The following is a 25,267-nucleotide window of genomic DNA, read 5'->3' as shown; positions in this document are numbered from 1 at the left end:
ATAAATCAATTTACAAAATAAAAATTGAATGTTTGTGCTTTCAGTTATTTGACTTCATCCAAACGTACCGTCTCCATGTGGTGGTCTAGCTGGTCTCTGAGCTGCTTCTTGTCCTCTCTCAGTCCCTCCAGTGTCTCCATCAGCTGATCTCTGTCCTCACTGAGAGACTTGACTCTGAGCAGCAGCTCCATGTCACTGTGAGTGTTGCTGCTCCTCTCACACAGACTGTCCCTCTCTGCCCGCACACTCTGCAGCTCCCCACTCAGCCTCTCAATCTGTCGGGAGGGAATTCCACTGTCAAATACTGGGAGTGATGTGGATATATTATTTGTATTCTAATAAGCGTATTGAATGCAGTTTTCAAAAGAATCAGACCAAAATTCATAATAACTTTAGATAGTCGGAAAGTTACAAAATAAAACTAGAACTGCAAGCAGTTATGATCGGGGGCCAAGCGTCCGACGCAACTCGGGACCCCTGCGTCATCGACCGCGGCGCCGGCCGCTCACTTCACAGAAACCGGGTATGTAAAGTTTTTGAACGTGGGATGTTTGGTTTGGGAGTTAAAGACCGAAAAGCAAAAAAATCAGAGAGAAATTGTGGGAGCTGAAATGAAAAGTCAGTTTTGCAGTTGCAATTTTGCGAATAATCCTTAACGGCTTAAATGAGCGTGGCCTATGCTAAAAGTAGCAGCAGAATTCAGTGAATCTGTGGATATAAAGTTTTTGAATGTGGGATGTTTGGTTGGGGAGTTATGAGCAAAAAGAGATTGTCAGCCTCTCCACTGTAAAGACACTTTTTTGAACCAACATATGTCTAAAATGTGGACTTGATCCGATTTATAATTTTGGATTTATGTTTTTTTACGTAAAACGTAGCTAATCAACAAATATTCAAAGCGCTACTGTTTCGCCATCGAAGGTCGCATAAAAATTATATTAAATAATTTTTTTCCATGTGCCTCGGTAGATGTTCTGTGCAAAGTTTGGTGTCAATTGTGCAAAAATTGTGGGAGCTGAAATGAAAAGTATTTTTTTAAGTTTTTGCCAAAAGATGCAGCTGACTCCAGTGAATCTGAATATAAATTTTTGACTGTGGGATGTGATGTCGGTGTGGGAGTTATGACCCCAAACACGGTTTCCTTCGTTGTGAGCGCCACCTAGTGGCCGGCATGTCTGAATCTTTTTGTCTGCGTACCCAGCCCGGTCCTGGATCTAGTCATCCTATGGCAGGGGTGTCCAAACGTTTTTCACTGAGGGCCACATACAGAAAAATCTACGAAGGGCCGGGCCACTTTGCAAAAATAACACATTTATCAGGGGCCGTATTCACAAAACATTTTAAGGCTAAGAGTAGGTCCTAACGTGCTGATTTAGGAGTAACTCTCAAAAATAAGGGGCGTTTCACTCCTAATTTTAGGACTCCTAACTTTTTAAGATAAGTGTAATTCACAAAGCATTTTAGCGCTAAAACTAGGAGTCCTCGAGAGGACTCCTAAGTCACTAAGAGTAAATCACAGACAACCATTTGATGGTGTTTTGGAGAGATTTAATGCTAGTGAGCTTTATAAAAGGTACCTTTAATAGCTGTAAGTGTTTAATGATCTTAGTAAAGCTATATTTAGAAAGTAGACACATTTATATTTATTATATTTATATAAAAAAATATTTATTAAGTTCCTTTTCCTGCAGTTGCTTTGGGTTTACGATGCAAAACAAATCGCAATATTATCCACTATTATCGCAATCAAAGGATTTCACCAAATTGTGCGGCACTATTGCGACCAGGCCTAACAACTTTTCAGAGGGAAACCCTGTTAGTTCAAATCTGAACTGTAAATGACATTCAATGCCTCCTCTCTGATTAAAAGCCCCAATGTGAACTAGTAGTTGAAATAAAAATAAAAGAGCTCACCAGTTCTACATGTTCTTGAAGGTCAGACTTCAGCTGGTTCACCTCCTCCTTAGTTTTCTCCAGCTGTTGGATCTGAAGCACCAGGGCAGGGATAGAGTAGAAGATATTCCAACAAGGTCTTTATTAGTTTAAGAAAATAGCTGAATGTGTTCTCACTGCGTGGCAAAGTAACAACATTTCCTGATGCAAAGAATAGAGCAACTTTTTCTTTCTTAACGAGAGTGTTATTCCATGTTATAAAAAATGTATTTGTTATGATGTAACAAATGAAACTAGAATGTGAAAGTGTCCCTTTGGTGGAACAATGGAAACAAGTGAGTGAGGTGATCCCACCTGTTCAAGTTGTTGTGTGTCCTGCTCTTCTCTCAGTGTCTGCGGCGCAGAGCCCAGCTGCTGCTGGAACTCACACTGCATCTGAACAACAGGAAAGAAGTTTGTAAACGCTTTGAAGCTTTTATACTGGGTTCAGAAAGTTAGTATTCAATACAGAACCGCAGCAAATTAATCATTAACGTGTTTATTCAAATGTTTTTAAAATTTGACTTTCATATTTGAATAGAATTACAGTATTATATTCTTGGAGTGTAATTGAGTATTATATTAATAAAAGGCGATATTCAAGACTTATCCTGTGGAAATGCTACTTTCTCTATTTATCACCAAACCAAAGACACTGCTTCTCTACTGCTTTTTTAAAGAATTGAATTACACCTATCTTATTGAAACCGAAATAGGAATGTTCAATTTATACTTAATATAGGCACTTGTCTGTAACTGCAGGGCTCCAGACTAACTTTTTCATTGGGTGCACCGGTGCGCCTAACTTTTTCATCTAGGTGCACCAGCATATATTTTGGGTGCACCAAATTAGTGCTGCACGTTTTGGAGAAATTGTGCGATTGCGATTATAGTGGCTAATCGTGCAGCACAGCACCCAATATTACATAATATGACGTGAGAAATTTCAGGTGCACTGGTGCGACCAGGGACAATATCTGGGCGCACTCACCAGATTTTTGGGCGCACTCTGGAGCCCTGAACTGTAAGACTAGGCATAAAATAAAAATAATTTAACAATAGTGTGATCACTTCCCATATATCTGTGTTTTAATTGTGTATCAACTCTATTTTTAATCTATTTTTTCAAGCCATATTTTTGCCTCTCAGCCTCTCAAACTGTCGGCAAAGAATTACACTGTCAAATACTGGGAGAGTGATGTGAATATTATATCTATCTTTTAATAAGCAACATTCAGTTGATAGCACCTCCTTTGGATAAAAGGGGTAGTGTTTTTAAAAACAATTTGAATACTAGTTTTTCTTACCGCTGTCTGCAGCTCCTCTACCTGTGCACTGGGATGAGCAGCAGGTGTTTGTGACGTCTCCAGCTCTTTGATCCGCTTCTTGTTTTTACAATTCTTCTCCAGGGCCGTCCTGAGCTCACCCTGAATCTCTATCATCTGTATGGGAGAAAAAAACATTTGGATTCTTTGGGGTGATAACAAAACAGCCGATCAAGGTGGATTGAAAGTAATAAAAAAAACATTTTTTACATTCTTTTATTGCTTTTTTAAAAAGAGTATACAGTAGTTAAATAGAGAAAGAGATAAAATATGTAAATAAAAGGAAATTAAAAAGGGATACAGTGCCTGTCAATCTGCATTAGACATAAACAATATTTTAAATTTCTGCCTCTTCTTTGGACATGTACATTAGCCATTTATCCCAGCTAGCAAATGAGCCATTGTTTGCAGTCAGCTGCATCAGAATGGAGCCACTTTTTGGAAAAACATTTTGAAGTTGACTGGCACAGCAGTCACATGATGACTCACCATCTCCACATTCTCGTGCAGGTCCATCTTGAGCTGGTCTCTCTCCTCCGTGAGAGAAGCCAATGTGGAGAGCAGCTTCTCGCTCTCCTCTGCAGCGGTCTGAACATGGGCCATTGTCTCTCTATCATCTCCCACACACTCCTGTGGTAGACTCTGGCTCTATTGGGGAGATGTACAAACAACAGTCATATCACTGGCAACAAATGATAAGTTTAAAACAAAGGGCTTCAGTAACGTTTCACTCACATGTTGCCCTGAATCAGACGGCTTCTGTTCATGGTGTGTTAGCAGATCTGAGCCTTCACACCTCTGCCCTTGGAGTTGGTCCTGAAGAGCCAGTAGGGGAACTTGTGTCTCTGCAGCCTAAACACAAGTTAAAGTTGTTGTGAGGGAGGACAAGACTGTAAATTGTTCATAAACGCCATTAAAAAGGTAACGTGTGCATTATAGGTGTATTTTTGCATCATCTAGTGTCAAAAATCTAGTTTAGCTCCTGCCAACCCTATCAGTTTGGAGAATGTACAAGAGCTACAGAGGCTTTCAAGGACAAGAAGCTAGTTACTATAGTTGGCATCTTCCACCACTGCCTCAAGCCTTTCCACGATATCAAGTGATGAGGTGAAGATGTATTTAGTTATTTATTCTATAGTACTTTTTCTTGGTCTTCCAACTGATGCATTTCCCCAGGACGCCCACTATATATACAAAAATGTAAGGCCGTTTTTCCATTCTGTGTAGAAACATGGCGGTGCAACATGGCGGTCTCAGTGCTATAAATAAATATTTCAACCCTGTTCTGAAAAACGTCAATTCCCTTTACACGCCGCACCTTTACAAATGTAAGAAATATTAATAGATTAGTGTTATTTGAACATTTAGAAAAAGCAATTCTTTGGCTTACTATGTCCACATTCTCCTGCAGGTCCCTCCTGGGCTGGTCTCTCTCTGTAGCGAGCAGCTCTGAAGAAGCTCTCTGCTCACACACCACAGAGTCTCTCTCAGCACGCACACACTCAAGCTCTTCAGTCAGCTTAGTCAGCTAAGTAATCACAAAAAACATCTTGATTACCTTTATGGCATTTCTACTAAAGGTTCATTATGAAGTTTCAGGGGATGGGGATTAGACTAGAATATGTTAGTAAACCAAACTGTGGGCCCTGCTGCTGTACACAACAACAGTGAAACAGTAACTTTTCAGGAAGCTTTCTAACTTCAAACTGTGTTCCAAGGAGCTAAAGTTTGTTTATTCACTTATGGAAACACTGCAAATCTTAGAAAGTGATATAGTGCACAATGAACTGGTTTACAGTTTTTCCACTGGAGGACACTCATGTTAAGAGGAGAAAAGAGGACATCCAGTAAAAGGCCAAGAAATATCCTGTCTTGAAGGAATCCAGCAATCAAGCCAGGTCAAATTTCATTTCAAAAAGCAAACTGTGGTACTTGTTCTTGAAGTTCTTTGCTGATCCCCTCTGTAGCTCTGGAGACTTCACTGTCCATCTGCAGCTGCTGCAGCTCGTCCAGCTTTTGGCTTAGTGAGGCTCTGTGTCGTTCACTCTCCTCCAGCTAAAATCAAGACATGACAATGACTATGTGGACACTTTACATTTGGATATCTGCCTTTACAGTAGGGCTGCAACAACGAATCGATAAAAATCGATTACTAAAAGCGTTGGCAACGAATTTGGTCATCGATTCGTTGAGTCGCGCGATTAATACGTCCCTCGTAGTCGCGGCACTGTTCACATCCAGCCGCCGACAGGTTCATGCACGCCCACAGCGAGCCTTCCGCACGTGAAGCGGTGCGGGAAAGCTATAGTGTGAGCGGCCACCGCTTGTATTTTGGTCATATCTAACACTGGACTGTAGGCCTATATAAAAGTGTTGTACCTTTGCTGTCTTTGGGTTATAAAAAAAAACTCCTTCAACTCAGTATCCGTCTAGTCCAAAAACACTCTGTCAGCTGCTGCTGCTGCAGACGGTGTGCAGACGGGCTCGGAGAGTCGGCATCGGCGCATCAACAGTCATTCAAAGCAGCGGCAGTAATCACACAACCGAACGCTGTAGAAAGTCCCGTCAGTTAAAAATAGTAATCCAGATTTTAAATCCATGTTAAAATCGGAAGGATATAGAGCTAGTTAGCTTAAAAAAAAGTAGCAAACATGTGAAATGTGATGTGTTCAGGCCGGCTCAGTAATATGATTGATGTGTTCAAATGCAACACAAAAAAAAAAATTTTTTAGATTTTGGCGAACCCAGCAATATAAAATAGTAAAGATGGAATTATGACCCGTTTAATGTCCTATCTTGAACTATGATCATATCAGCAATTAAAGCAATAATACAAGTTCTATTTCAACAAAATAATAGAAAAGTATCAATAGTGATGAATAAAGACTTGGATCGTTAAGGAGTCTCGAAAATGGTATCAATAAAAATGAACGATCTCCTGTCATCTGAGAGAAATTAAGATGATTTAATTTTTTTAACCGTTAGTATTTACCGGTTAAAAATCTTATCGGTTGACTGGTTTACCATGGACATCCCTTATATACTGTATAAATGTATATCATACATTGTACGTTTTTTTTGTGTTATCCCAGTTAAGTTTATTTTTTATAATTTAATATTACTTTTAATAGTTCCGGGACGTTGGAGCAATAACCTGGTGTTTTGACAATTTGAAGTAATGTTCAGTTTTTGAATAAAGATGCGGCAATTACAAATGTTTCTTTTTTTATCCGATTCATCGATGAATTGAAAAAATAATCGACCGATTAATCAATTATTAAAATAATCGTTAGTTGCAGCCCTACTTTACAGAGCCCATTTACATGAGTTAACAGTTATATGACCCACTTACTTTATTTATTTTATTCTGACACAAAATGAGAAGCTATCGGATTTCAGAACAGAATCAATCACTAGTGCGATTACATCATTTTCACATACTGGGCAAATACTAAGTGGCAGTGCCAATATGGCTGCTTTAGATTAATCTGACAACATTCCAATTTCAATTTGGCTTTCGTTTTTCAAACACAGAATTGTATAAAATGTCTCACTTAAAGACCTACTTCACCGATGGAAATATGAAGGTGTATTGAATAGGGCTGTCAAATTAACGCGTTAATTTCGATTAATTAATCACAGAAAAATTAACGCGATTAAAAAAATTAACGCAGATTAATCGCACTTCTATAATGCCTTTTGACCCGGTGCAAAAGTGGTGCGGAGCTGCACCTGTAGCTCGCCGGGCCGGGCGCGTGGGTTAAAGGGAGAAAGGTTAAGAGAGAAGCAAGGGAAAGGGGCCGACTCGAGGGCTCTATGGACGGTTTATGGGATGCATGAAGGTAGGAAGACATCTTACTTAATTCTCCGCAGTGTCCGTGCATTATTTATTTAGTGGGTGCAACAATGTAGGCTAGGTTCAAAACAGTAGTAGGCCATATCTCTCAATCTTCCTCCAATTTTGTTTGCTAGCTGTCTAGCACCCGCCCCGTGTGTGTGTGTGTGTGTGTGTGTGTGTGTATGTGTGTGTGTGTGTGTGTGTCAACATTTTTGCCTATGAGTAGGCTACGAAATGGTGGCAGTGCAGCACTGTCTGTTGTGGGAGATGGAAAGTCGTAATTTTGTCTGCTTGTTTTTTTGAGAAAATTCGGCGCTAGTTCATGTATAAAGCTGGCTGAGGGGAGGAGACAGAAGTTACGAGAGACGGAGAGCGAGCGCGCGCGAGAGAGAGAGAGAGACAGAGAGAGACAGAGAAACAAACTGTAGTAGGCTATAGAGCTGTTTACAAACAGGTATAAAAGTGTCATATAAGTATGCGATTAATTTAGATTAATTAATCACAGAGCCTGTGATTAATTAGATTAATTTTTTTAATCGCTTGACAGCCCTAGTATTGAACTCTGAGATCCTATGCAGGGTTTTTCCTGCATAGAGAATTTTTTGGCGCCCCCCAAAGAGGATTTACCCAGCGCCAAAGGAAAATCACCAGCGCCAAAATGATACAATTTGAGAATAAATATAGCCATTTAAAACCTCTCCAAATTCAGCCCAATTGGAAGTCATCCTCCTTGAGGGGCTGGGCAATAACTTGAATTTAAATTTCGATTAATATTACGGCTTCCCTCCATCATAAACAAAATAATCGTAATTAAACTATAATTTTTCCGCACGCTGGGGCATGCAGGCTTGTAAATGCAGCGAACCCTTCTGCTATGCGCTCTGCTCCTCCCTCACCTGATAGTTTAGCTATCGGCTGGTCCAGAGAGAAGGAGGGAGATGTTGCGCATTGCCGGGTGTTTTGAAAAACTTCGGAGGACGGCAGTAAGTCAGCCTTTGGTCGAGAGGAAAGGTAAAACTAATTGTGTTGTCTGAAAACACTTCAGACTCACAACAGACTAAAACAATGTGCAAGATATGTCACACGCGAGTCTCGTGACATACGCGACCGCCAGAGAGTGAGAGAAAAAAGGCATATGCAACCATCTCTGCACCTCTAAACATCCCGACCAATTTGTTTATTCACTTAAAGTCAAATCATAGTGGTCTATGACCAAGCAATAAATTAATTAAAAACACAGGAGTTTAAAGCTCCTTGACTCCTGCCACCACAACAGTCAACACTGTACAATGCAACAGCCTATCCAGCCAGCTCCTCGAGACATAAATAAATGATACCCTCACATTCCTGCTAGAAAAATATGGTCCCTATCAACACCATTTGCAACGTGTTATTTTTATTTTGACATTTATTTTATTCAATTATTAAAACATGTTTCACTTATTTAGCCTATTTCTATTTTCCTTGTTTTCAGTTCAATTAGGCCTTTGTTTGAAGTCCAAAGTCATTGTGTTAATAGAAACAACCTTGTTAAAAGTTAAATAAATGCATGATGTTCTTAAATCAATGATTAACTGTCTTTAATAATCGTGATTACACAATGTCAATCAAAATCATCATGATTTTTTCATAATCGAGCAGCCCTACCTTCTTGCAATTTCCATGGTTTTGATCAATTAGAAATAATTACATTATTAAATAGCTAGTCATAATTAGTATTTTGACTTCATATCTACAGGTTCTTTATTGTGATTTTATCAGTCAGTGAGCTCCATGGTAACACAGTGATCGACAGGCTGACTGAATACTCTTTAGCTGGACAGAAACTGCCCTCTCTCAACCCCACACCCCTCTTAAAATTAGGGATGGGCATTTTAAGAAATTCAATTTATCGATCATCATGAAAATTAACGAGCAATCATCGAGTAATCGTTATCTTTTTTTACATATTAAAAAATGCCAACAGAACATCCAAAATACTGCGTTTTTACCATAGACTGTATACAAGAGGTTTTTACTCAATTACATCTTTATTCCAAGATCTTCTAGGCAAACAACAATCTATTAAGACAAGGCAACTTTTTAAAATAAAATAATAATAAAATGCGGCGCTGGTTAAAGCCCGAGGCTATGAGCCAACAAGGAGCCAATGCTACGATACCTTTAAAGTTTAAACACATATGCACCTCCTAAGATGCTGCCAAAGACTGCATAAGGGCACGGCACGTTTCTCTGAGTGATAAAGGACCTAACGTTACTTCATCTAATCATCATCTAAAATGTGCAAATTAGTTCCCTGATGAAGGCGAAGTAGGAAAGCATAGACACTAAAGTTAGCCGCTAATGCTAGGCGAAGTAGGAAAGCATAGACACTAAAGTTAGCCGCTAATGCTAGCGGTGCTAACGTCACACGTTAAACAGGGTCGGATGTAGGCTTCAATGTACAAGTGGTACATAATTCGGTTTGTTTAAGTGTTGTACTTATACAAGGTTTCACAATGCTTAATGAACTTTCGGTTCTAAAGCTGTCCGGTCCGATGCCAAACTTCTCCTTAACTTCTTCCTGTTTATGTTTTGACATCTACGGCAGCTCGCAGGCTGCTGCCTGAGCCTGTTCTGTTGTCTTCTACTACTAGTTAAGTATCTCCCCCTGCTGGTAGGATGTTTAATTGCTGCCCATACAGTCTTTGGTGCTGCCACATAGTGAAACTCATTGCTGTGCTGCCGGACTCACACTGCGCAACACAACGGCTATATGATCGATAACAATTCCACGTGATCGACAATATTCTTAACGAGCAATGATCGATTAATCGATCAATTATGCCCATCCCTACTTAAAATACACAAACGTTTTGCCTTTACTGTTGCACATAGTCGCGACCCCAAAAAAGTCGGTCCGCGTACTGACCCCCCCAAAGGCCCATTCTGAGCCAGGAAAAACCCTGCTATGTAGTATAAATGTGCAACATTTTTAGAAATCGGTTCATCCTAGCCTGAGAAAAGGCAGCTAGACTTTTTATGGTCTCACTATCCAACCCTAAATTTTCCCATGTGTGACATCACACATGGTAAAATGCAGGGTTAGGATTAATAGGAAAGCTGGGCCAAGGGAAGACTAAGGAAAGAAAAACCTCATTCATTATATTATAATAGCGATTTTATAATGATAGAACGCCGGTTCTGTATGTGTGAAGTAATCCTTTTAGAAAGGCCAAGAGTAAGTATTAGAGCAGGACAGTGTTAATTTCGTAGACTAAGACTATGACGAAAAATATTCGTCTACGAACCTTTTTCACGGACGTAAACTAAATAAAAACTAAATAAAAAGGCAGATGTGATGACGAAGACTGAGACTAATTTAACTGACACTATAGTCTACGAATAGGAACTAGACGAAACTGTTAGGGCGGGACGAATGGAGAAGAGATCCAATCAGAACTACTCTTTTTGTGGGACAAGTTGGGAAGAAATCCAATCAGTGCAAAGCAGCGAATGCAACCCTGTGTCGGTGAAAATCGACGGGAGACCGCGCAGGTGTGAGCGGGTGGAGTGAGCCGCTGTGCTGAAAAACTCTGCGGTATGATGGACAAAAATGATAGTCAGGGATATCCTGCCCGTTAACGATGTCTAGGGGAACGGCTAAGTTCCGCGATCTGTTTGTAGTAGTAGGCTCTGTCTCGAGTTTGAATACACAGAGCCATGTGAAACTGCCGCCTCCGTCCTTTAGTTTCTGTTTTTAAGTTACAATCAACTCCGACGCATGGACAGCGTTCAATTAAAACCTCTAATTGTATTATCTAAAAGGCTTTGATGCAAAAGAAGTCCGAACACACACAGCGGCAGCAGTGTTGCTTAAAGGAAGGCGCAGTTGCTCAAATTTATCAGCACCTCAACTGCGTGCTGCTGCTGCTGCCCAGGGGCGGCATTAACAATCTCGGGGCCCGTTTCAAGACCTAGTGTGGGGCCCCCCAATTTTTTAAAATATTTTCTTTATTTTATTTTTTTTTATAAATAATGCTTGTGCATGCTCCCCGCAAAAAGAAAACAGATTGTGGAATCCAGTTGGTTCATAGACAGATCATGAGATAATGGACCCCCGGGCACAGGCTCTTAAAGCCCCCACTCCCCCCTATCCAGTCAGGTACACTGATTTTATGTGAGATTATTACTAATGAAATAGAATACATGTTTTGTATTACAACCATTAAATCTGTGTCTGTATTGCATATTCAAACCTTAATACCATTCAATGAAGAAAAACACTTAGTCGACGAAGTCCGCTGTAGATTTAGTCAAACTAAAATCTGCTTAGTAGACTAGACTAAGACTAAAATATTTTAGATGACTAGAATAGGACTAAGACTAAATGGTGTAATATTCAAAAGACTAAGACTAAGACTAAATCAGAATTTGCTGCCAAAATTAACACTGGAGCAGGACTGATATTCTGTCTAGCTGGATACTGATGGTTTAAACTACTGTTAACTTGGATGAGGTCCATGACATCAGGAGCTGAGGCCAATATTTCTTAAAATGCCTTAGAGGAAGGAGTAACATCTGGACAATTTTCTACTGTGAGGAAGTGATCAACTGAAGCCTAGATTGAAGACTTCACCATTCAATCTTTTCAGAGTGGCGCTTGATAGAGCAGTCATATTTGTTTTTGCATAGCTTACTTTCAAAGCCGTCTCCTCCATGTTGGCCATCAGTTGACTCTTCTCAGCATCAGAGAGCTCCACGGCAGAGCTCAGTGAATCCTGCTGCTGCCTTAGGAATGCACACTGCTCTCTCAGCTCTGTCTCCCTCTGCTCAGCAGCACTGAGCTCTGATTGGCTCGTCAGGATCTGCTCCTGGGCCAGGTGCAGAGCGTCTTTCAGCTGCCCAGACTCCTCTGAACACTGAGCCTGGGTCAGTAGCAGGCCGTCTCTGTGAGCTTCAACTGCACACAGCTGCTCCTTCAGCTCACACTCCTGTAAGGGACAACACAGAATGAAATCACACACATTGGGAAGTCCTAAATACCATTTTATAGGCTTCCGAGTAATTCTAATTCATAGACTGTATACAAGAGGTTTTTACTCAATTACATCTTTATTCCAAGATCTTCTAGGCAAACAACAATCTATTAAGACAAGGCAACTTTTTAAAATAAAATAATAATAAAAAGCGGCGCTGGTTAAAGCCCGAGGCTATGAGCCAACAAGGAGCCAATGCTACGATACCTTTAAAGTTTAAACACATATACACCTCCTAAGATGCTGCCAAAGACTGCATAAGGGCACGGCACGTTTCTCTGAGTGATAAAGGACCTAACGTTACTTCATCTAATCATCATCTAAAATGTGCAAATTAGTTCCCTGATGAAGGCGAAGTAGGAAAGCATAGACACTAAAGTTAGCCGCTAAAATTAGCCGCTAATGCTAGCGGTGCTAACGTCACACGTTAAACAGGGTCGGATGTAGGCTTCAAGTACAAGTGGTACATAATTCGGTTTGTTTAAGTGTTGTACTTATACAAGGTTTCACAATGCTTAATGAACTTTCGGTTCTAAAGCTGTCCGGTCCGATGCCAAACTTCTCCTTAACTTCTTCCTGTTTATGTTTTGACATCTACGGCAGCTCGCAGGCTGCTGCCTGAGCCTGTTCTGTTGTCGTCTTCTACTACTAGTTAAGTATCTCCCCCTGCTGGTAGGATGTTTAATTGCTGCCCATACAGTCTTTGGTGCTGCCACATAGTGAAACTCATTGCTGTGCTGCCGGACTCACACTGCGCAACACAACGGCTATATGATCGATAACAATTCCACGTGATCGACAATATTCTTAACGAGCAATGATCGATTAATCGATCAATTATGCCCATCCCTACTTAAAATACACAAACGTTTTGCCTTTACTGTTGCACATAGTCGCGACCCCAAAAAAGTCGGTCCGAATGCAGGGTTAGGATTAATAGGAAAGCTGGGCCAAGGGAAGACTGAGGAAAGAAAAACCTAATTCATTATATTATAATAGCGATTTTATAATGATAGAACGCCGGTTCTGTATGTGTGAAGTAATCCTTTTAGAAAGGCCAAGAGTAAGTATTAGAGCAGGACTGATATTCTGTCTAGCTGGATACTGATGGTTTAAACTACTGTTAACTTGGATGAGGTCCATGACATCAGGAGCTGAGGCCAATATTTCTTAAAATGCCTTAGAGGAAGGAGTAACATCTGGACAATTTTCTACTGTGAGGAAATGATCAACTGAAGCCTAGATTGAAGACTTCACCATTCAATCTTTTCAGAGTGGCGCTTGATAGAGCAGTCATATTTGTTTTTGCATAGCTTACTTTCAAAGCCGTCTCCTCGATGTTGGCCATCAGTTGACTCTTCTCAGCATCAGAGAGCTCCACGGCTGAGCTCAGTGAATCCTGCTGCTGCCTTAGGAATGCACACTGCTCTCTCAGCTCTGTCTCCCTCTGCTCAGCAGCACTGAGCTCTGATTGGCTCGTCAGGATCTGCTCCTGGGCCAGGTGCAGAGCGTCTCTCAGCTGCCCAGACTCCTCTGAACACTGAGCCTGGGTCAGTAGCAGGCCGTCTCTGTGAGCTTCAACTGCACACAGCTGCTCCTTCAGCTCACACTCCTGTAAGGGACAACACAGAATGAAATCACACACATTGGGAAGTCCTAAATACCATTTTATAGGCTTCCGAGTAATTATTTTGTAGTCTTGTATACGGAACTGAAAAATGAACCAGTCAACATCGGTGTTTCAAACAGGTTGAGAATGGACTTGCTATGGTGTGCAGAGTGTGACAGCATGGCGTGTGATGGGCAGGCTCAGTAACAAACTAGTCAAACAAAGGTTTATGAACTATTTATTGATAAACAATGAGTCAAATATATTTAATCATTCAGAAAGGAATACATATTTACATATTAAACCAATCAGACTATATGCTGGGGGGTATCCAATTTTTGATAACTTTTAATCGTCCTCAAGGTTTAGTCAGTTTCTCGCCTAACACTACATTTTACGAGATCACATTGAGCTAATCACGATGACATTACCTCTGCCAAATTCTCATTCTATCCAACAGCACTTGAACACATCACGTAATGTGCTGTTTTTTCTCCTCTAATCATCCCAGAGGCTGTCAGTGAACGCTGTATAACCTTCCGTCAGCTTCTTGCCCAGAACCGTAGTTGAGAGCGTGCTGCTCTCTACGCAAGTGTTCTTGTTTTGACTCCAAGCTGCAGGGCTGACTAGCTTTAGCTGCCCGATCAACTTTGCAGAGGAATGAAGTACTTTGCTGTGGCTTCACTGTACACTCAAACTGGGTGCACGAGGCACTTTAACACCAACTATCCCCACTATCCCTTTGACTGGGGGACATTGAACATTCAGAATCTGAAACAAAACAGTATTACATCAGAGAGATTCATTAACTTTTTCAGTTTTATTAGATTTTTTCATCTCCTTTTTATAAACAGATTGTATGACCTAACGGGTGAAGTGTTTGCAGATCTAATGCCTCGTTTCCACCGAGTAGAGCGGGTCGGGTCGGAGCGGTTCGGTCCGGGTAGTTTGGCTTTTCATTTGCCAAAAGTTGGGTAGGGTACGGTTTAAGCGCACCTAACCGCTCTGAGCCGCTCCCGATCTCAGTACTCCTCCGTAGGGGTACTAGCGGCCTGAAAGCGGGCCGAAAATGCATGAGAAGGCGGAGCTACACACTGCCGTCATTTGATTGGTCGAAAGAATCATTTCCGCCATGTGTAGATCTCGGCAAGAGTGAAGAGAGTCTTGTGTTTTGGCGAAAATGTGAGCACAGCTCTGTTTATTGTGTGGTGTTTTTCCTCGTCAATAAATTAATCAGTTGGTTACACTGTGTCCCATTGTCACGTAGCTGCTGCAGCCAGCACTGTTCGCTCACTGTCTCTATGAGTTGCGCCGAGCGGTCTCTGTGTTTACGCCATAGATAGTAGTAAAATACACGCTCACAACAACACGGGGGGAATACATAAAGAAGCGGCTGGTTTGAATCATCTCCGCCGTCTGTAGTCACCTCGGCTAGAGTGAAGAGAGTTTTGGCGAAAATGTGAGCGCGGCACTGTTTATTGTGTGGTGTTTTTCCTCGTCATTAAATGAATCAGTTGGCTACACTGTGTCCCACTGCTACGATGTCACGTAGCTGCCGCAGCCAGTGCTGTTCGCTCACTGTCTCTATCAGTTGCACCGAGCCGTCTCTGTGCTCACAACACGGGGGGAATAAATAAAGAAGCGGCTGGTTTGACCAAGCAAAAACAAGAGACCGCTGGCTTGACCACAGTTGTTCCCACAGCCCGATAGTTTGACCCACATTCTGGCGTCGGCTATCGCAGTCCAGCCTAAACCCCGCCCTACCAGTAAGGGTAGGGTCGGCGGTGGAAACAACACCGAGATTCTTAAAAGTGAGCTGTCCCGCTCTGAGCCGCTCCGATCCGACCCGCTCTACTCGGTGGAAACGAGGCATAATATTTAAAGATCGATATTGTCTATTTAATGCTATTACACAGCCCGCTGCCTGCTACTAGAGAGACGTGGTTCATGTTCAGAGGTTTGAATTAAATGAAAACATGAAGGGCTGAAGGGGACACACGGTGCAGAAAATTCCAGCGGTGTGGAGAGAGACCGGGTCAAGGAGCCATGCATAAACATGGCCGGTCTTTCTCTTCTCCGCCACGGCAGCGGAGATGAACAGCTGATCGGTGCCACTCTAGTGAAGGCGGAACGCGCCGAGTCAATTTAGCTCATAAAAAGAGGCTAAATAAATAAAGATTTTCCCCCCGAAAAATAACCAGACTATTCGGGAAGTAAAAATATTCGGATCGATCTCATTATCCGTAGGGCTGGCCCGAATACCATTTTACAGGCTTCGAATATTCGTTAGATTTTCCGAGCGAGTATTCGAATACTCGTTCTAAAAGCACACGCCATCAAACCAACATTTATCATCCAAATGTACACCCTGAAACCGAGCGTGAGCCGAGCGAACAGCTGTTGTTCCGTTCCAAATCAGCTGTCCTGTGCCATCGTCAACCTTACAGGAGCTTTTCAATTCATCCCGGAACATGCATCTTTTCGGGGATTTATAAATCCATACAAAGGTCCAATATTGATAGTCTTTTGTGTCCATATTATATCCATTATTGACCGCGTATCCCCATGATGCAAGCAAGTCACTGTTGATGATGGGCGATAGCAGCACTGCATTACGAACGTAAACAAACAGAGGTAAGCTAACGTTAGCATTACGCCAAGCATCTATTCTCTCTCCCTACTGCGCTTGGTGCCGCTTTAGTTTGCCTCGCTCTGGTAACATCATGTAGCCTACAGCTGATATCACCGGTTGTGCTTTGAAAGGTCAGCGGCCAACTAGGTCAACGTTCAAATAATTCGATAATATATTTTAAATGAAAGTCTAATGTGTATTTTACAATTTTTGTATAACTTGTGTATCTAATCATTATTTACTGACGAAATATGTTGCAGTTCGAGGTGCTTTTGCAAAAAAATAAAATAATAATAATAATATAAAAAAATAAATATATATTCCGAATACTGAATTGAGCTCCGAATACTAATTTATCAAACGAATACTCGGATATTCGAATAATTCGGGCCAGCCCTAATTATCCGTGCTTTTCTGAATACATAGCCTATTCGGATTCGGGCTCATCCCTAGTTGGCGTGCAACCGAACATTGTCCGGAGATTTAGTGCTGCTGTCCCGGTTGTTGATATGCCTATGGTGGGGGTGGAGGCACGGTAGAGACGAGAGTAGAACAGAACAGGGAAATACCTGGTGTTTGTTGACAGCTTGAATACATGCATACATGCTCCCCATGTCACTGCCCCTGCTCTTAGAGGGTGTTTGGAGTACTGACCTGCTTCAGTAGGCTGTCCACTTTATCAGGAAGAGTCTGCAGCAAGGCTAGTTCCTCCAGCTGAGGTCGGCGCAACTCCTCTTCTCCATGACACGCTGACAGCTCTTTGTTCAGGGTGGCCACTGTTCTCCCCAGCTCCATGCTGTCTATCAGATCTGGAGAAAATATCCAATATCTTACAACTCCAGTCTGACTTTACAGGCTGTCTGCATGGGCATAAACAACCTGGAATAGCAGAAGAACATTAAATATTAATCCTACTTTTTGGGACTTTTCCATCCAGCAGAGTGGTGAGTTTGGTGTTCTCTTCGAAGGCAACGTTCAGCTCTTTCTGGAGATCACTCTGCATCTTCCTGAAGCGCGTCTTCTCCGTCTCCAGCTGGAGGCGCAGGCTGTTCACCTCGGCGTCCATCTTCTCATGGTTGGCAGACAGAGTCGACTAGAGGGGAGGTTATGACAACAAACACTGAATACATATAATGCCAATGCCACGAAGGGCGTCTGAATCCTAGGCTGCAGCCTGTCTGTCTCACACAACAGAAGCACACCGGCACGCTTAGGCTCCATGCAGCTGTGTCTCACGGGTGTAAAGGCATTATGAATCAAGTTTATATTTTCAATAATATGCAAGTGAGCCCAGGTTGATGCCCAATAAAAAAGGCACTGATTAGGCTAATATAGGCTATTACCATAGAATGTATATAAAATGGATGTAGCATCCGGGCTGACCTCGGTTATTTCAACTGCATCCAATCGTCCTGACCTATGCGCCTCTCCATCTTGTCAGATTTTTACTCGTACCGAAAAAGGGCATTGATGTGACGTCGAGGGGAGGGAGATACGCCCATCTATCGTATACCTCCGAGGCGAAGTGAGGGCCAGTGGGCGGCTAGCTGTCACTCAAGAGGCCTCCAATAGAATAAAAACTCAGTGTTGTCATGGAGATATGACCTAAACATACAGACTAGAATGTTTTTTTGGACAAGGCCTTAATTAAATTAAATTAAGCTGTTAAAACGGACTATTTAACATGGGTGTCAATGAGAAATTGCTCTGTTTTGGTACCTGCCCTTAGTGGCCACTTGGTGAACTGCATTTTTGTTTTGTCACTTGTGCATAGGATGCTGGTAGATCTCGGTGTGGTTAGGCACTGGCCATTATCTGCATTTTGTAACATATTTCACACCAGTATTATATTGATTGAGAATCTCCAATGATACCAAGATGACATGCTAAAAAGGTAGTAATAGCTAAATGCAATAGTAAAAAACTAATTTATTATTTCTGGCTGGTAAAAAAATGTGACTGGCTGCCAAATGTTTTCATCTGCCAGCCACCTTGGCATAGTAAAATTGAGCCATGAGAGTGAAGGCCAAGCATGTTTCAGTAAGTCTACAGAAGTGCCAGACTGCTACTGTCTGGAGGAATGCATTTCTTTTCAAGAGGAAAACATTTTTTTTATTTAATTATTTTAACTGTTTGCGTCATGGTGATGGAGCACAAAGCCTTGCTCTATTCTCTCACATGAGTATCTGCAGATTTCAGCAAGTCTAATTTATGACTTTTTAACAGTGTTCGGAATAACGCCGTTTAAAGCCACATGGTCCGTTGGCGGCCCCTTTGGACAAAAGCGGTAGTATTTTTACGACGCCCGCTGTCGCAAAGCTGTTTTCTAGCTCGTGCCAGGCGTGCGAGTGTCAACTGAGAAGGGCGCAATATAGTGCATGTCCGTGTTTTTTTCGGCACACGGACATGCTTTCGGCTCCGTGAGAGTGGTTAGTGACACTGCATTAACTAATGCCAGTCAGTGCTACACACACACCTGATTGCAATGAATTGATGCAGCAGTGTCACCCAACTACTCTCTCTCACGGAGCTGAACGATTACGTGTCCTCACAGAAAGCGAATGAACGAGAGACGGCAGTTAGTATGGATCACGATGAGGTGATGTGTTTGTGTTGTTGATGTAAATAATGACTATTTCTGATGAATAATGGTCATCTGATGATGGTGAAGCAAAGCAAACTTTGTGTTAGTACCGCTCATTCATTTAGGAGTAAACACTGCAGTCTAGTTCGCTCCTGTGAAATTGTGTATATGTTGCTTGACAACACTCTCGTCCCGCCCGTAGCCTATATCACTCTCCCTTTTAGCTTTTATTCATTGCATTCTCTTTTGTTTCCTTTGATGGTTCAGTTCAGCCCCGTTATCGTTATCAGTCATTATGACGACAAATAACTGTCTCAAACAAGGCTCCCGCTCCCCTTCCCTCACCTGGAGGGATAGGCTTCTCAAATCGCGTTGCTGAGCCACACTGAAATCTGCGACCAATACGGATATGTGACCATAGAGCCTGCACGAGCGAACCAAAAATCGGACGGTGTGCGACCAGACCAAAAGCAGAAATAAAAACTATATAAAAACCTCTTTCTTTGCACTGATGGTCTCGTTTGCTGTTAAAGGTAATTTATGATTATCAGAGGAAACATGAGGCTGTTTAAAAGATATTTAAATGTTACTCGTAGCTGCTTTAAAATAACGTCGTTAGGTAACTCGTAGCTGCCTGAATCGCCAGACTCCATTTGCTGGCGACGGTCGGTAGTCGGACCGGTGTGTCCTGGCCTTTAGATGTGGCTCAAACATGCTGTACAACATAGGAGGGGTTAAAAAAGCTAACCCTAACCAGGGCTCGACAATAAGGATTGCTCGATGTCCCTGGCAAGTAAATCGCCACGTCGGGCCAGTAACTATGACAAACCACTTGCCCGAATGGGCAACCGGAGTCTCCGGTGAAATTATAGAATCATTTTTTTTAAATAATATATTTTTTTTTATAGAGCCAAATACAAGTCATCTATCTACGGCCTTTTTCCATATATAACTGGTGCTAATTATCAAATAAACGCTTATGTTATTTATCTAAATTATGTGCGCGTAGTGTCTGCTGCGTTGCATCTCTCCTCTGCTCCATTTTGTGAAGGGGGCGGGGCCCGACCGCCGACAAACAGATCTTGGCACAACACCGGTGCGCACAGCACACACAAAATAAAAAAAACCTTGGTGTGACCAATGCTTTTTTTTTTTTTTTACTGCGGTTGGAAGTTTTTTTCCATGATTTTTGTTAACATAAAACATGTCTAATTTGCAGTTATTCTAGGTTTAGTAACTAAAAAATTACAAATGTTCCAACTCAATAATATCCTCCACTTTCAGTATGACCCTTAACTCATCTATAACACTGTCCATGATGCGTTTATACATTGTAAATAAAGAGCAAATATAAAAATTATTTGAACACCACTAATAAAAAAAAATTGTATAGGGGCCATTAAAAATTGACTTTGGGCAAGTGAAAAAAAAAACCTTAGCGTTAAGCCCTGCCTAACCCATTTTGTACGAACATGGATGAAATGTTAACAGTGACACTTTAAAGTGCACACTACAGAAGTGTGCGTGTGTTAGTCCCTCTTACATTGGTCTCCTCCAGAGAGATTTTTGCACTGCGCAGTAAAGCCCATTCCTTCTTTGTGTCTCTGCTGAGCGCCTCAGCATCATCCAGAGAGCGCTGGAGCATAGCCACCTCCTGCACCAGGTCCTTACCGATCTGAAAGCACACAACATTACACAACATTACACTGTTAGCTCGCTGATAACCAACACATTTCAACTGTGTCCAGCTCTCACACTTCATACCCTTTCACAGCTTCAACATACAGTCTGTCACAAATTATTATGCAAATTGGAATTAAGTGTCATAAACATTAAATTTTTTATATTTCATTTAAACTCATGGATGGTATCGTGTCTCAGGCATAGATAGTAAATAATATGGATGTAGCATCCGGGCTGACCTCAGTTATTCACACGGCATCCAATAATCCTGGTTAGTGCGCGTCGCCATTTTGTGAGGGGGAGGGAGATAGCTGACATATACCTCCGAGGCAAAGTGAGGGACAACGGGCGGAGAGCTGTCACTCAAGAGATCGCGCCAATACATTTTAACCTCCGATAAAATAAAAACTAGCGTGGTCCGAAAAAATTCACCCCCCTCAGTGTTGTCATGGAGATATGACCTAAACATACAGACTAAAATGGTTTTGTGGACCAGGCTGTAAATAGGTTTAATAAGACTTTGAAAACAGCCTGTTTAACAAGTGAGTCAATGAAAGATGGCTGTCTTCTGCTTCCACCCCCCTAGTGGCACTTCCGATTACTACAGTTGTGGTCACTTCCTTATTGGATGCTGGTAAAAATCGCTGAGGTTGGGGCTTGGTCTCAGAGTGCTTTGGATCATTGAAATCAATCTCAGACACCTGTGATAATCAGTTTGCTAAGTAAGCCCAATCAAAGGAAATCTACTTAAAGCTCACATATTATGCACTTTGCTGTCAATTTTATATGGTCTAAGTAGTCCCTAATACTTATTTTTTTTAGATGTTTGCTGAAAAACCCATTCAGATCATTTATTGTAGCAAGCCTCTATACCCTGATTGTCCTCTGGTCTCAGGATGACCTATATTTGTGCGATCTGGCTGGTCCCTCCCACCTCTCTGCCGGGCTTTCTTTATATGTCCATGGGGCTCTCCCACCGTCTCTGCCGTGCTCTCCCGATACTAGAGAGACACTGCGTGACTGCGAACACAGTGTTTACCCGGAGCTAAGCCATAGCTGGTTGCTTGTCCTAAAGCTAATAGCTATACACCAGTCAGGCAAAACTACCAATAAAAACTATTATTTTAGTTTCACCGTTTAAAAAAAAGCACAGGTAGCTTTCTATCCGTTGTGTTATTAAAAACGAGGCATTAATAGACTGCTGTGGTTAAGATAAATTAGTGGAGTATGAGCAAAAGCATTCTGTGTTGGTGTATGTAACATTCAGGCTGTACTAAGGGCATCTTGACGCTTAGCGGGGAAAACAACATGGCTGTCGCTCGGAAAATTTTCCATCGGATCTCGGGGCCGTGGACCAATAAGAAATGGGGGGGTGGGGTTATCATAGACTAGTGCACGGTGGACGTTTCTGGGGGGGAAGCATGGACATATAAAGAAAATATGGGGATGTGGCTGTGCTGACTATTACGTAATAGTCGGCAATAATTCTGACTGGAGTATATTGGGGAGGAGGGGTGGGGGTTTCAGAAAGGGGGAGAGTGAGAAAAGGAGAGATTGTTATTTTTTTAAATATTTTGGCACTCTCTAGGCACACCGTGGACCCATGGATATGTTAGAACACATTTAAAAAGTGCATTTAGCATAATATGTGACCTTTAACAAGGACGTTCCACATGATTAAGCAGGCCACAGGTTTCAAGCAATATGGGAAAGAAAAAAGATCTCTCTGCTGCCTAAAAGCGTCAAATAGTGCAATACCTTGGACAAGGTATGAAAACATTAGATATTTCACGAAAACTTAAGTGTGATCATCGTACTGTGAAGAGATTTGTGGCTGATTCAGAGCACAGACGGGTTTGTTCGGATAAAGGTAATATGAGGAAGGTTTCTGCCAGACAAATTCATCGGAGTAGGAGAGCAGCTGCTAAAATGCCATCACAAAGCAGCAGACAGGTATTTGAAGCTTCTGGTGCCTGTGGAGTCCCGCAAACCTCAAGGTGTACGATCCAGAAGTTTGCAGTTGTGCATAAACCTATTATTCGGCCACCCCTAAACAATGATCACAAGCTGAAACAGTTGCAGTGGGCTCAGGAATACATGAAAACTCATCTTCAAACAGTCTTGTATACTGATGAGTGCCGTGCAACCCTGGATGGTCGGATGAATGGAGTAGTGGATGGTTGGTGAATGGCCACAATGTCCCAACAAGGCTGCGACGGCAGACAGGAGGTGGCGGAGTCATGTTTTGGGCCGGAATCATGGGGAGAGAGCTGGTAGGCCCCTTTAGGGTCCCTGACGGTGTGAAAATGACCTCGGCAAAGTATGTAGAGTTTCTGACTCACCACTTTCTTCCGTGGTAGAAAAAGAAGGACAGTGACTTCCGTAGTAAAATCATCTTCATGCATGACAATGCACCATCTCATGCTGCAAAGAATACCTCTGTGTCATTGGCTGCTTTGGGCATAAAAAGGAGAGAAACTCATGGTGTGGCCCTGATCTTCCCCTGACCTCAACCCTATTGAGAACCTTTGGAGCATCCTCAAGCAAAACATCTATGAGGTTGGGAGGCAGTTCACATCAAAACAGCAGCTATGGGAGGCTATTCTGGCATCCTGCAAAGATATTCAATCAGAAACTCTCCAAGAACTCACAAGTTCAATGGATGCAAGAATTGTGAAGGTGATATCAAAGAAGGGGTCCTATGTTAACATGTAACTTGGCCTGTTAAGATGTTTTTGATTGAAATAGCTTTTGATTGTTTACAACCTATAAAATGTTTTGAAACTCTGTTGTGCATAATAATTTGGAACGGTGAAATTTGAGTTTTTTATTTTTGAAAAAAATATTTTTATTATTGGGAGGTTTGTTCAATAAAATTCGAAATATACTCCAACGGTTGATGACTTGAAAATTATACTGACTGATTTGCATCGACTATCTAGGAAAATCTGGGAAAATTTAATTTGCCTTATAATTTGGAATGCAGTGTATAATATAACGTTTCAACATATTGTCAGATTTTCAGCATTACGGTCAATTGTTAAACTAGGTTTTATCGAAGTATATTCTTTATAGTAGTGAAACACTGTAGAAGTATCATGTATGGAGTCGTTTTTAGTGTGATAAAGAAAATTGTATTCTCTAATTTGGAATGGTTATACTGTACTTGCATTGTACAACCTGAATTGGAAATTCTAATTCATTCATTAACTTATTTAAATGCAAGTCTCGGGAATTAAAATTAGGTTCAACAGTACCCCAGATACTGTTTCAATGGCATCTGCCTATCTCCACTAAAATGAATAAGAAAAAAACAAAAACATACATACCATACTCTGAAGTTTCTCTGCAAAGTCACTTTTCTTCTCCAGCTCCTCAGACAGAGTTTTTAGTTTGTTCTTGAGAAAACAAAAGATAAATGAACATTTGATAAACCCGACACATTTTTATCAATATCTTAGCATTAATGAGGTGTCACAATGAAAGGGAAAACCACTCTACACCTCATAACCCAGAATTAAGTGCAAAATCATTTCAATTTAATGTAGACATTTTTTTATGATTCATATCGAGGACAGCTAGTGGGAAAAGTACTGTGAGCCAATGTGGTCTGGGGCTTAAAGATTTTATCTACCTATTTCTAGATCTATTTCATCTTACCTGAAACTCCAAGCATTGGAGTTCAGAGGACTCCACGGCCTTCTTTAAGCTGGAAATTTCAATTTTAAACTCGTTCTTGTTCTAGAAGATCAAGCAAACAAAATGAACAGTGTAAATAAACACCAACACCAGCAGATACGTCGTATTTCTATGTTAAGTTTTCCCTTTTTAAATATGACAGTCATAAAGGTTGTCAGGATAACCCCGGCCCTTAGTTCCTAGTTCCAGACAAGCAAACAGTTTGTGCCACTCTTGAACCTGTTTGGCCCTGAACCGGTTCTCTTGTTGTGGAAAAGTAGAGAGCTGCTTCCCGATTGGGCAACGACTCTGAACCGGCCCCCAAACTGCCTCTGTGAAGAAAGGGGTACAAGTGGACTAAGGGGCCACTCACACTAGGGCCGCGGCCCCGTGCCAAAGCTCATTTGCATACTAAAGTATAGAACGTTTGGCTAGTGTGACCACGCCAACTTGTATTCCAGCACGGAACAGCCCCTTGGCCACGGAACACCTGGGAGAGGTGTGCCGTGGCCAAAGTACAGATGCTAATGAGATGACACGCGCACAAGCAAGCGCACAGGCGGCGTTCCTGACGTGAATTTATTAAGGATGCATAGTCCGTTAACGTCCGCTGCCTTACTAGTCGGCACCAGAATTGCCCACCACTTGGACTTGTAGCTACATAAAATGTGTGAGAATTAACGTGTGTGTAGGCCTAGTGTGGGCTAATAAAAGAGGGAGAGAGCTAAATAGGTGAGCGCAAAAAGGTTTTCGTGTTTACTCACGTTCGTCAGATGATTTTTTTTCTTTTTCCTCCCGTCAGCTGTCATAACTGCCTTTACGCATGGCGGTGGAGACGCACCCAAAACAACACACCACGGCCCGGTTATAAGGAAACAGTAGCCTACACTAAGGTTTAACAAGAAACTTTATAAAGACACTTAAAAAAAACTATCTCTGCCCATACAAAAAGTTCTGACTTGGATTTG

At 41.8% G+C, this 25,267-nt stretch overlaps 1 protein-coding gene across 1 annotated transcript in view; it reads right to left on the bottom strand.

Moving 5' to 3' along the window:
- Nucleotides 1-25,267, bottom strand: part of cenpe (centromere protein E) — a 64,176-nt gene that overhangs the window by 18,280 nt on the left and 20,629 nt on the right. The window contains exons 18-32 of the mRNA XM_080048221.1: nucleotides 24,282-24,362; nucleotides 23,951-24,019; nucleotides 20,482-20,613; nucleotides 17,270-17,447; nucleotides 17,009-17,163; nucleotides 13,432-13,725; nucleotides 11,775-12,068; nucleotides 5,190-5,312; nucleotides 4,648-4,785; nucleotides 3,993-4,109; nucleotides 3,747-3,905; nucleotides 3,240-3,374; nucleotides 2,248-2,328; nucleotides 1,915-1,986; nucleotides 69-275 (exon numbers count right to left, since the gene is read on the bottom strand). Of these exons, the coding sequence (XP_079904347.1) occupies nucleotides 69-275; nucleotides 1,915-1,986; nucleotides 2,248-2,328; nucleotides 3,240-3,374; nucleotides 3,747-3,905; nucleotides 3,993-4,109; nucleotides 4,648-4,785; nucleotides 5,190-5,312; nucleotides 11,775-12,068; nucleotides 13,432-13,725; nucleotides 17,009-17,163; nucleotides 17,270-17,447; nucleotides 20,482-20,613; nucleotides 23,951-24,019; nucleotides 24,282-24,362 (2,235 nt within the window). The remainder of the gene's footprint in view (nucleotides 1-68; nucleotides 276-1,914; nucleotides 1,987-2,247; nucleotides 2,329-3,239; nucleotides 3,375-3,746; nucleotides 3,906-3,992; nucleotides 4,110-4,647; nucleotides 4,786-5,189; nucleotides 5,313-11,774; nucleotides 12,069-13,431; nucleotides 13,726-17,008; nucleotides 17,164-17,269; nucleotides 17,448-20,481; nucleotides 20,614-23,950; nucleotides 24,020-24,281; nucleotides 24,363-25,267) is intronic.

Source organism: Ammodytes marinus (genome assembly GCF_949987685.1).
Source record: "Ammodytes marinus genome assembly, chromosome: 19".
Classification (NCBI taxonomy): Eukaryota; Metazoa; Chordata; class Actinopteri; order Uranoscopiformes; family Ammodytidae; genus Ammodytes; species Ammodytes marinus.
The sequence above is the reverse complement of the archived record's forward strand: the minus strand, read 5'-3'. Positions and strand labels throughout refer to the sequence as shown.